Here is a 13,163-nt window from a genome sequence, read left to right as displayed (position 1 = left end):
ACGAACAGAGAAAATATCCAGGCTGGGAAGACGGCAGTATCTTTGGAAATAACCTCAGGGTCCCAGGATAGGGGTGGTTTACCACAGCATGCCCCGTGTACCTGCTCTCCTCTGCCAGTTAAAGACCAGCAGAAAAGGTCAAGGCTTAGTTTATCCATTTTTATACATTATTAATGACAGTTCCTTAAGATCGCCAAAGTTTACTACAATATTCAAAGCATGAAACTTCCTAAAGACTGTAACTTAATGGAAGCTATGGACCTAATTTGCATTTTATAAATAAATAACTACAAATAAGCTAAAATGTGTTATTAAAACATGAATTCACAATTGTACACTTTAAAAGGGTGAATTTTATTGTATGTGAACTGTATCTTAACAGAGCTGCTTTAAAAAAATTAATAAACCCTTCAAAGTATCACTCAATTTTATTATAGTAACATATTAAGATAACAAATTCATCAAATAGAATAACTGATACAATTTTGCTCAACAGTTTGGGGTCAGAATATTTAAAAATGAAGAGAGGGCCATTAGGTAAACATATGATATATACCTTTATATCCCTGTGCATTTTTCCTTTACTGTGAAGATAGTATAATCCCTGGAGTTTCAAAAAAAAAAGAAAAATTAACAAGACTTTACTACAGAACATCCTTTGGGATTTAAAGTCATCAATGAGTAGTATTCTGTCTTATTTATTTACTCATTACAGAAAGCACTAGTGATAATCATTTTATTTTACCAGAGTATCCGAAAAGATAAAAGAATCGAGAAAATGAGAGGCGGAGCTCAGTTTGAACCACTAATTTTCCTAAGAGAAATAATTTTCACTAAACTCTGCAAATAGTTTGAAATAACTTTTTTAAAGTAAATATCCAATTTGTATCAGAATGAGTTTCAATCCCATAAGAATGCTTAATTTTCAAGCTTTTCTTTGGTATTAAGAGGAATATAAAAATAAATAACAAATCCATAGTGCTTAAATTTTAGGAGGTACATTATGATACTGAATCTTTAACGTGTTTATTTGCAAATATAATTTGAGTTTACTACACAACTTTGAAATGTATTAAATTCAAGAGTTTACCAAACTAGAATATTTAAATCCTTACTCTGCTTAACAGGTAATGCACAATAATTAAACATTTAATTTAATAAAGAACATTACTTTTTAATTAACATTGAATTTACCTGTAGTGTTTCTCTGCTAACATATGCAATTTGCAGTTCTGACAGAGGTCCCGTTACTATAAGAGGAAAAAAATTAATGTTAATAAAATTAGTCAAAGTATGTTTTTCAATAAGAGATAAAGATTACAAGTTCCACTAAGCAATAGACTTAATATACTTAAATTCTACTAAAAAGTAAGCTTCATGAGGGCAGGAATTTTAAAAAATCTGATTTGCTCATTGTATCCCCAGTGTTTAGAACAGTGCCTGGCATGGAAAAGCTACTCAGTAAGTGTTTGTGGAATGAATAAAACATTGAAATAGTCACTGAAATTAATTACATTTTCATGTTTACACCTGATCATATTACCTCTTAAATGGTAAAAGAAAGAAAGCATGGCCAAGACGTTTAGCTAGTTTTTATTAAAGCTTTTTTAAAAAACTGACATGTAACACTGACTAGGTTAAAAATCAATACTTTTCCCCTAAAATAATTAGCTTTATAGATATAAAATTAATACATGTTCAATATAAAAAATTCCAATCAACAGAGACAGGTCTTTTCCTTATCCAAACCAGTATTACTCAATAATAAACAATACCAATAGTTTGGCCTATAGTCTACCAGATGACTTAATGCATAGATGTTTTATATAGTACAGGTATGTAGTGCACAAACACATAAACATAAATGGAATCATATTATACATACAATTCTGAAACTTGCCTTTTCACTTATCATCTTTCCATATCAATATACATAGCTTAATCATGTAATATTTGAATATTTCCTCTGTGTACATCTTTCGACTATGAAAAGCATTTAAATAGTTTTCTCTTTCTCGCTATTAAATCACTTTAGAATAAAGAAGTAAGTTAGGCAGGAAAAACTATTCTAGAAACTGAATCAAATTCCAACCATGAAATCACGTGCTAGACAGTGATCTCCCATTTACCTAAACTTAACAGCTTTGTAAAAATGCGTAGTTCAGAGTCCTTGTATTTTACTATTGTGGAAGAGAGAAATCTATTTCACTTAGATTCTTTTGGGGACAAGACTAAGTTTAAATGAGGATAAACCTTATAGTAACTAACTTCCGTGGCTTGTAAGCCTACTCTCATCCAGTAAGATAGACCTTCTTGAGATGTGTGTTCCCACAATACAGCAAATAAGATAACCTGAAAACCCTGAAAGTAACACCAGGAAAAAAATTTTTAAATAATCTTTTAAATGCCTAGCTAAGCTCATAAACAGTAAGAGACTTGTCCAGAAGCCAGACGCAAAAACGAAAATGAGAAACAGAATGGTAAAAATGACAAATAGTCTAGTTGTCTCTTAGGGGAAGGCCAACCTTCGTAAGCTAGGGCTTTAGTTTTATCCCCTACATGGGCACAGAAGAAAAGGTTATAGCTCTGCAGAAGAAGAGTTAAAACAAACACCCACATAAAACCAGAATCCTTAAAGGGCTACAGCCTCATTAAAATAGTAGACTAGCAGCAGGAGATGACTAGGTATTTGTGTGTCACGGCCTGGGATCTGGACAGGAGAAAAAAATGTTTCCTCTTAGAATTTAAAAGCCCTCTTCTTCACTCAGGTTTAGGGTTCAAATATATATAGAAAACAATGAGGTCACTGGGGTCCCAGGGGAAAAAAAATCCAACACTGTCGGAAGGACACACTCTCAAAAGCCATACGGAATTCCCCCTGAAGATGATCTCAAAATTATGAAACAAATGAGAAAAAAAATTCACCATAAATGATATAACAGAATGCATAAAGTTGTTAAAGGACAATATTAAACAGAAAGAAAAATGTTCAGTGAAAAATAGAGACAAAAAATCTATTATGTTGGAACAATAAAAGGTTCTAATGTTAGTTCTCAAAGAAAAAGTAAACAAAAGGAGAGGAGAAGGAACTCATGAAAAAATGTAAAGTCAAAAGTTGCCCTGCTGCCCTCACCCTCGTGGTCAAAATATGTCCATGAATTCTCTAATACATCCCCCTCAAGAGCTGGAACTTAATTCCCTTCCTGAGTGTGGGCTGGACAGAAATGACTTGCTTCTAAAGAACAAATTGTGGTAGTAGTAACAGAATGCAAATTCTGAGACTACATCATAAAAGGTTTTATGGCTTCCTCCTTGCTCTCTGGCATCATTTCCTCTGGGAGAAGCCAGCTGCCATCCTGTGAAGACACTCAAGCTGTCCTATAGCGAGATCCTTGTGGCAAGGAATTGAGACCTCCTGCCAATAGCCATGTAAGTGAATCATCTTGAAAGCAAATCCTCCAACCTTAGTCAAGCCTTCAGATGACTACAGTTCCAGCCAAGAGCTTGATTGCACCCTCATGAGTGACCATGAGCTAGAATCATCCAGTTCGCAGACATTTGGTCCTGACCCAAACCTCCCTAAGACTTTTGGCCCACACCAAAAGGCTCTTGATATTTGTTCATATTTGGTCCTGCCCAAAATGTCCATAAGACATTGGGTCCATGCCAAAAGATCCTTGATATCTGGTCCTGTCCAAAACCATGTGGCATGAACCAAATATGCTCATGGACATTCTGGACAGGACCAAATTTCAAGGATTTTTGGCATGGACCCAATGTCTTATGCATGTTTTGCCCTGTCCTGCAAGGGAAATCACCCAATTAAGCCATTCTTGAATTCTTGACCCTTAGTAACTGAGATAATAAATGTTTGTTTTAAGATGACAAATTTTAAGATCATTGTTATGCAGCAATAGATAACTAATATAGTTCTCCTTTCAGGAGAGTTAAATTTAAAACAATCATTTGGAGTAAATGATGGAATTAAGGACTTAAGAGAAAATATAAAATTTGGCTTAATGGTACTTTATAAATAAGTGGAAATAATTTTTAAAAGGAGGCTTTAATAAAAAAAATTTTGCATGATGGATCAAATTTGGTTTGTATACACCAGCAAAGAAACAAACAAAAACCCACAAGCACTGTGGTAATTAGAAAAGTAGAACTTGTCTTTCACCAAATAAGGTAATCCAGGATATTTATTCTACTCCCCATAGAATGACAACATGATGAAAGAGAGAGAGGAGAGGAGGAAAGAGACACACACAGAGAGAAATGGAGGTAAATGTTTTATATGGTGATGCAAGTAGACAGCAGTGTATACTACAGCCAAAGAGGAGTATACATTGCCATGAGGAGGTTATCTGGTGGAAACCTGGGTGCAATCAAAGGTGTGCATACAGAGAAAGACAGGGTTTGGGGCTGCATATAAACCTGTATATTCTCAGCATGCATGTTTGAGAGCATCCAAGTTAATACGAAATTATTTCTTCCACTGACCCAGTTGCTGTATAAACAAATCAGTACTAACAGATTCATATTACTATGTTACTTCCATCAGAGGGATGAAATGGAATAACAATCATGACAACCTATCTCTGTAACTAAATTGGCTTTCTTGCTTTTTAATGAAGAAAGCAGAATCAGACACCTAAGACCAATCATGTATGTCTGATGGGATTACCAGACAATCTAAGACTAAAAAATACGTATGCTTAAATAAACTAAAGATACAAAAGAAGGGATGAAAAATTACAAGGAAAGAATAAGACAAAAAATGGAAAGAGATGTGAAATAGAACCAAACAATTTCTAGAAATGAAAAATATGGTCACCAAATTAGGTGTACGATCAGTGAACCGGAAGATGGTTATGAGTACCCTCAGTGCTCTGAGGGATTAAAAAGTGGAAAAATGAAGCTCACTTTAAGAGACATGGAGAGCTAATGTACATTGAACTGAAATTCTAGAAGGAGAGATCAGAGAACCTGAAGGAGAAAATATTTGAAGGGATAATAATTGATCATTGTTAGACTCGATAAAAGAACTAAAACCTTGTATGTAAGCACTTCAAGTCCCAAGCAGGAAAAGTAAATCTACATTTAGATACTAGAAGCACCAGAAGTAAAGAGAAAAATCTTAAAAGCAATTACAAAGAAAGGAAGATTACCTGTAAAGGATCAAGTCAGCAGAAAGTACCAAGAACTACAGAAACTAGAAGACAACAGTCCAGCATCTTCGAAATGCTAACAAAAATACCTGTCAACCAAGAAAATGTGCCTATGTCCACTTAAACTATCATTTAAGAATGAGGATCAAAGACTGAGAGTTTACCACTACAGGCCTAGCTGAAACAAACTTTAGGAAGAAGGAAATTAAATCAGTAAGTGTGGAAACAATAGTAGAGAAATTAGTCCAAACGAAGACAAAAAAAGGGGAAAATAGCTTTTTGAATGTTTAACAAGCTTCCAGAAATACCGTGTATGTTCTGCAATGCAAAATGATGACAAATATTTATCAATTTTCACTAAACCTTTGAAATCAAAATGTCATTAATAAAAAGGAAAATTTTCTCAAATATGAAGAATAGCCACACACCTAAAAAAAAAATATTCTCAGAAAATAACTTTTTTTTTTTCTTGCCTCCTTTGTCATAGATTAGTTGACCATAGGTGTGTGGGTTCATCTCTGGGCTTTCTATCCTGTTTCACTGATCTATATTTCTGTTTTTGTGCCAGTACCATACTGTCTTGATTACTGTAGCTTTGTAGTATAGTCTGAAGTCAGGGAGTCTGATTCCTCCAGCTCTGTCTTTTTTTTTTTTTTTTTGTGGCCTCTCCCGTTGCAGAGCACAGGCTCCGGACGCGCAGGCTCTGCGGCCATGGCTCACGGGCCTAGCCGCTCCGCGGCATGTGGGATCTTCCCAGACCGGGACACGAACCTGCATCCCCTGCATTGGCAGGCGGACTCTCAACCACTGCGTCACCGGGGAAGCCCCAGCTCTGTTTTTTTTTTTCTCAAGATTGCTTTGGCTATTTGGGGTCTTTTGTGTCTCCATACAAATTTTAAGATTTTTTGTTCTAGTTCCAAAAAAAATGCCATTGGTAATTTGATAGGGATTGCACTGAATCTGTAGACTGCTATGGGTAGTATAGTCATTTTCACAATATTGATTCTTCCAATCCAAGAACATGGTATATCTCTCCATCTGTTTGTGTCATCTTTGACTTCTTTCATCAGTGTCTTACAGTTTTCTGAGTACAGGTCTTTTACCTCCTTAGGTAGGTTTATTCCTAGGTATTTTATTCTTTTTGCTGCAATGGTGAATGGGATTGTTTCCTTAATTTCTCTTTCTGATCTTTCATTGTTAGTGTATAGGAATGCAAGAGATTTCTGTGCATTAATTTTGTATCCTTTAGCTTTACCAAATTCATTGATTAGCTCTAGTAGTTTTCTGGTGTCATCTTTAGCCTTTTCTATGTATAGTACCATGTCATCTGCAAACAGTGACAGTTTTACTTCTTTTCCAAGTCAAATCCCTTTTATCTCTTTTTCTTCTGATTACTGTGGCTAGGGCTTCTAAAACTATGTTGAATAAGACTGGTGAGAGTGGACATCCTTGTCTTGTTCCTGATTTTAGAGTAAATGCTTTCAGCTTTTCACCATTGAGAATGATGGTTGCCATGGGTCAGTCATATATGGCCTTTTTTATGTTGAGGTAGGTTTCCTCTATGCCCACTTTCTGGAGAGTTTTTTTTTTTTTTTAATAAATTTACTTATTTATTTGTTTTTGGCTGCACTGGGTCTTCATTGCTGCACGCGGGCTTTCTCTAGTTGTGGCGAGCCAGGGCTACTCTTTGTTGTGGTGCACGGGCTTCTCATTGTGGTGGCTTCTCTTGTTGTGGAGCACAGGCTCTAGGTGCGTGGGCTTCAGTAGTTGTGGTACGTGGGCTTCAGTACTTGTGGCTCACAGGCTCTAGAGCGCAGGCTCAGTAGTTGTGGCACACAGGCTTAGTTGCTCCGTGGCATGTGGGATCTTCTCGGACCAGGGGTCAAACCCGTATCCCCTGCATTGGCAGGCAGATTCTTAACCACTGCACCACCAGGGAAGCCCTCTGGAGAGTTTTAATCATAAATGTGTGTTAAATTTTGTCAAAAGCTTTTTCTGCATCTATTGAGATGATCAGGTGATTTTTATTCTTCAATTTGTTAATGTGGTGTATCACATTGATTGGTTTGTGTATATTGAAGAAACCTTGCATCCCTGGGATAAATCCCACTTGATCATGGTGTATGATCCTTTTAATGTGTTGTTGGATTTTGTCTGCTAGTACTTTGTTGAGGATTTTTGCATCTATATTCATCAGTGATACTGGTCTGTAGTTTTCTTTATTTGTAGTATCTTTGTCTGGTTTTGGTATCAGAGTGATGGTGGCCTTGTAGAATGAGTTTGGGAGTGTTCCTTCCTCTGCAATATTTTGAAAGAGTTTGAGAAGGATGGGTGTTAGCTCTTCTCTAAATGTTTGAAAGAATCCGCCTCTGAAGCCATCTGGTCCTGGACTTTTGTTTCTTGGAAGATTTTTAATCACAGTTTCAATTTCAGTGCTTGAGATTGGTCTGTTTATATTTTCTATTTCTTCCTGGTTCAGTCTTGGAAGGTTGTGCTTTTCTAAGAATTTGTCCCTTTCTTCCAGGTTGTCCATTTTATTGGCATAGAGTTGCTTGTAGTAGTCTCTTAATGATGCTTTGTATTTCTGCGGGGTCTGTTGTAACTTCTCCTTTTTCATTTCTAATTTTATTGATTTGAGGCCTCTCCCTCTTTTTCTTGATGAGTCTGGCTAAAAGGTTTATCAAGTTTGATTATCTTCTCAAAGAACCAGGTTTTAGTTTCATTGATCTTTGCTACTGTTTTCTTTGTTTCTATTTCATTTATTTCTACTCTGATCTTTATGATTTCTTTCCTTCTACTAACTTTGGGTTTTGTTTGTTCTTCTTTCTCTAGTTCCTTTAGGTGTAAGGTTAGACTGTTTGAGATTTTTTTTTTTCTTGAGGTGGATTGTACTGCTATAAACTTCCCTCCTAGAACTGCTTTTGCTTCATCCCATAGGTTTTGGATTGTCATGTTTTCATTGTCATTTGTCTCTAGGTATTTTTTGATTTCCTCTTTGATTTCTTCAGTGATCTCCTGGTTATTTAGTAGTGTATTGTTTAACCTCCATGTGTTTGTGTTTTTTACTTTTTTTTTTCTCCTGTAATTGATTTTTAATCTCATAGTGCTGTGGTCGGAAAAGATGCTTGATACGATTTCAATTTTCTTAAATTTACCGAGGCTGGATCTGTGACCTAAGATGTGCTCTATCCTGGAGAATGTTCCATGGGCACTTGAGAAGAAAGTGTAATCTGCTGTTTTGGGATGGAATGTCCTATAAATATCAATTAAATCTGGTCTACTGTGTCATTTAAAGCTTGTGTTTCCTTATTAATTTTCTGTCTGGATGATCTGTCCATTGGTGTAAGTGAGGTGTTAAGTCTAAGTCCTCCACTATGACTGTGTTACTGTCAATTTCCTCTTTTATAGCTGTTAGCATTTGCCTTATGTATTGAGGTGCTCCTATGTTGGGTGCACATATATTTATAATTGTTGTATCTCCTCCTTGGATTGATCCCTTGATCATTATGGAGTGTCCTTCCTTGTCTCTTGTAACATTCTCTATTTTAAAGTCTATTTTATCAGATATGAGTATTGCTACTCTAGCTTTCTTTTGATTTCCACTTGCATGGAATATGTTTTTCCATCCCCTCACTTTCAGTCTGTATGTGTCCCTAAGTCTTTAGTGGGTCTCTTTTAGACAGCATATATACAGGTCTTGTTTTTATATCCACTCAGCGAGCCTGTGTCTTTTGGTTGGAACATTTAATCCATTCACATTTAAGGTAATTATCAATATGTATGTTCCTATTACCTTTTTCTTAATTGTTTTCTTTTTGTAGGTCCTTTTCTTCTCTTGTGTTTCCCACTTAGAGAAGTTCCTTTAGGATTTTGTGTAGAGCTGGTTTGGTGGTGCTGAAAATCTTAGCTTTTTCTTGTTTGTAAAGCTTCTGATTTCTCTGTCAAATCTGAATGAGAACCTTGCTGGGTAGAGTATTCTTGCTTGTAGGTTCTTCACTTTTATCACTTTAAATATATTGTGCCACTCCCTCCTGGCTTGTAGAGTTTCTGCTGAGAAATCAGCTGTTAACCTTATGGAAGTTCCCTTGTATGTTATTTGTCGTTTTTCCCTTGTTGCTTTTAATAATTTTTGTCTTTAATTTTTGTCAATTTGATTACAATGTGTCTCTGTGTGTTTCTCCTTGGGCTTATCCTGTCTGGGACTCTCTGTGCTTCCTGGGCTTGGGTGGCTATTTCCTTTCCCAAGTTAGAGAAGTTTCTGACTGTAACCTTTTGAAATATTTTCTCGGGTCCTTTCTCTCTCTCTTCTCCTTCTGGGACCCCATAATGTGATTGTTGGTGCATTTAATGTTGTCTCAGAGGTCTCTTAGGCTGTCTTCATTTCTTATCATTCTTTTTTCTTTATTCTGTTCCGTGGTTGATTTCCACCATTCTGTCTTCCAGGTCACTTATCCATTCTTCTGCCTGAGTTATTCTCCTATTGATTTCTTCTAGTGTGTTTTTCATTTCAGTTTTTTTATTGTTCATTTCTGTCTGTTTGTTCTTTAATTCTTCTAGGGTTTGTCAAACATTTCTTGCATCTTCTTGATCTTTGCCTTCATTCTTTTTCTGAGGTCCGGGATCATCTTCACTGTCATTATTCTGAATTCTTTTTCTGGAAGGTTGCCTATCTCCACTTCAATTAATTGTTTTTCTGGGGTTTTATATTGTTCCTTCATCTGGGACATAGTCCTCTGCCTTTTAATTTTGTCTGTCTTTCTGTGATTGTGGTTTTCGTTCTGCAGGCTGCAGGACTGTAGTTCTTCTTGCTTCTGCTGTCTGCCCTTCACTTTTTTTTTTTTTAATAATACATTTGAAAAATTGTTTTATTTATTTATTTTTTGCCTGTTTTGGGTCTTTGTTGCTGTGTGTGGGCTTTCTCTACTTGTGGCGAGTGGGGCTTACTCTTTGTTGCAGTGCACGGGCTTCTCAGTGCGGTGGCTTACCTTGTTGCAGAGCATGGGCTCTAGGCACGTGGGCTTCAGTAGTTGTGGTACGTGGGCTCAGTAGTTGTGGCACCTGGGCTTAGGTGCTCTGCAGTATGTGGGATCTTCCCAGACCAGGGCTCAAACCCAAGTCCCCTGCAATGGCAGGTGGATTCTTAACCACTGTGCCACCAGGGAAGTCTCAGAAATAAGTTTTCATGAAGCAGATATGTCCCCATGTTTTTCCTTCTGGCTTTCTTTTGGCCATGTGGCACGGCATGCAGTATCCTAGTTCCCCAACCATGGATCCAACCTGTGCCCCTTGCAGTGGAAGTGTGGAGTCTTAACCACTGGACCACCAGGGAAGTCCCTCCTTCTGGCTTTCAAGGCTCTCTAGATCTGACCACACTCTCCAAATACACCCCAGACAGACCAGTGAGATGGATCTAACATGTCACACCTTCACATCACTGTGCTGCTGTTTCAACTCCTGGAGTACACGTGTGTCTCTTCTTTGTATCCATGGTTTGTATCCATGGTTTACCTATCTTTTAAAGACCAATTTAAAGCCCACTTTCTTCATTAAGCCTTCTAAAACAGTTCCAGAAAATCTATCCTTTCCTGTTTCCTATTCCAACTGAACTAACTATATATAATATGCCTTCTTTAGAATTAGCAAATAATTCAACTGCGTGCAATTTCTCAACTTATAAAGTGAATGCTCCTTTCGTCTGTATATATCTTAAATTTCCTTATGTATCCAAATAGCATAATGATAAAACACACTTTCCTCAAAACAACATTGTTTAACATAGTAAATAACTATATTTTAAGAAATTCTACTTAATCTCTTTCACATATACTTTGGTCTTACCATGATAAATATCCTGTAAAGAACCACCTCCACAAAACTCCATGCAAATCCAAAGTTTATCTCGCCTATAAAAAGAAAATAAGCATTATCACATTTTCATGATTAAAGTTATTTGAAGTAACAAGTATTTTAAGGTCGTATGCCAATACCTTGAAAAACCACATAAATGCAATGTGCTAAGAGAAAAGCTAATATCTATGAGTAAACGAATTACTTAACATAATGTGTTGCTGTAACTCAACCCAAGGTTTTAATCCTTAAAATACACGATTTGTAGGATGTAAAGATGTCATTTGGCACATCCAAATGAGAGAAAATGTCCCTTTAGTTAAAAAGCCCCCTCCCTCACAGTTTATCCATCTACCCTATGACTGCATTATAAAAGTTAAATGTTAATTAAAAGGTTCATACCAAAAATTATATAAAGAAGATTCATCAGAGAATAGCCAATACATCTCAAAGTGTATCAAGCCAATACATCTCAAAGTGTATCACTTTGACAGCTCTTCTCATTGACAAAACAGACAAAATGTAAACTTTACCCTCATATCTAGACTCAACAAAGATCTTTCCAAAATAACCTTTGTTAAAAATTTATCACTCACTTGTCTTTAGTAGCATTTCTCTTTCACATTCACAGTATAAGACAGCATAACCACATAGTCACAGGAGAAATAATTAGCAAAGCCATAATCGCTTATTCCTTTGTTGAATCATTCATTACTTCATCTCAAAATGTAACAGGAAATGTACTATTCTTGGGGGGGCAGAGATGGAATAGAAAGTCTCTGAACTCAGCAAGCTCAGTCTAACACAGAAGAAAGATTCTGCCTTAATAATATGTTGGTGTCTCTTACCACTGCATTCACAGTGCCTAGAAGGATACCAGTAAATGAATACTTATTTCATAAATGAATGAATGCATGAGTAATTGAAATAATAAACAAATCGATTAGACCCAGGGTCAGCAAATTATGGCCAGTGGGCCAAATCTAGCCTGCCGCCTGATTTTGTATAGCCCAGGGACTATGAACGGTTTTCATATTTTTAAACAGTTAGGGGGGGGTTCAAAAGAAGAATATTATTTCTTGACATGTGACAATTCTGTGAAATTCAAATTTTAGTGTCCATGTAAAGTTATATTGGAATACAGTCACACTCATTCATTTACATATTATCTATGGCTGTTTCTGTACTAAAACAGCAGAGGTGAGCAACTGTGACAGAGAGAAACATACGAAGTCCACAAAGCCTAAAATATTTACTATATGGTCATTTACAGAAAAGGTTTGCTGACCCTTGGACTGTATTATAGTTTGATTAGTGCACAATTCAGGCATGTATAAAGTTCTGTGAGAACCCAGAGGTAAAAATAATTAGGAGAGTCAATGGAAATTTTAAGGGAGGAAATAACATTTGAGTTGGGTCTTGAAGTTAAAGTAGGAATTCACCACTAAGAGACAGGGAAAGGGCCTGTGCAAAAGAATGAAAATTTGATGCCACATTTTAGAGACTGTGGGTGATTTAGTGTGAGTTGAACTCAGGCTACCTGAAGAGAGAATGGCAGGAAGTGAAGCTAGAATAGGCTGAGGTCATACTGTAAAACAGTGGTTGGTTTGTATACTCCTCAGTTTAGTTACTTTCATCTGGATAGTCTCTAGTTCGTCAATGTCTCTTAAAATGCGGCACCCAGAATCAAGTACTAGTCTGAATACTGCATGAACAGTGCATTAACAAGTGGAGCTGTTATCAGGATTGGACCACATATGGCAGTGGTGGTGTGATTAAGCAGACCTGAGAGGTGAGCTGACTTGGTTGGGTGTGATGGACCATGCACCATATATCAAGGGAACACAACCTGTCAGTGTGAAGGTCAGCAAACTTAAAAGAGTACAGAGTAAAAAGTACCATGATTCTAGAGGCAAAGCTGAAGACAGTGAAGCCCAGAGAAAGCAATCAGGACCTCAAATTCACAGGTGGTCCACATACCAGTGAAACTGAGTCATGACTGCTGATGGTAAAGTATGACCTAGTTGCCCAGTGGCCTGGTTTGAATAACTCACAGAATGGATGCCTGGGGCTGGCAGATGCATGGTCTCATCCAAAACGATGAAGGCATTTATGACTGGTGACTGTTACACAGGGAGAAATCTAAAT

At 36.7% G+C, this 13,163-nt stretch overlaps 1 protein-coding gene across 2 annotated transcripts in view; it reads right to left on the bottom strand.

Moving 5' to 3' along the window:
- MAP4K3 (mitogen-activated protein kinase kinase kinase kinase 3) overlaps positions 1-13,163 on the bottom strand; it is a 190,618-nt gene that overhangs the window by 76,794 nt on the left and 100,661 nt on the right. For both annotated transcript variants that reach the window (XM_022574007.3, XM_022574008.3), the window contains exons 4-6: positions 11,007-11,071; positions 1,195-1,250; positions 557-604 (exon numbers count right to left, since the gene is read on the bottom strand). In XM_022574007.3, the coding sequence (XP_022429715.1) occupies positions 557-604; positions 1,195-1,250; positions 11,007-11,071 (169 nt within the window). The remainder of the gene's footprint in view (positions 1-556; positions 605-1,194; positions 1,251-11,006; positions 11,072-13,163) is intronic.

This window comes from Delphinapterus leucas, chromosome 13 (genome assembly GCF_059928025.1).
Source record: "Delphinapterus leucas isolate spDelLeu-1000000601 "Yukka" chromosome 13, BTC_Dleu_Yukka2, whole genome shotgun sequence".
Lineage (NCBI taxonomy): Eukaryota > Metazoa > Chordata > Mammalia > Artiodactyla > Monodontidae > Delphinapterus > Delphinapterus leucas.
The sequence above is the reverse complement of the archived record's forward strand: the minus strand, read 5'-3'. Positions and strand labels throughout refer to the sequence as shown.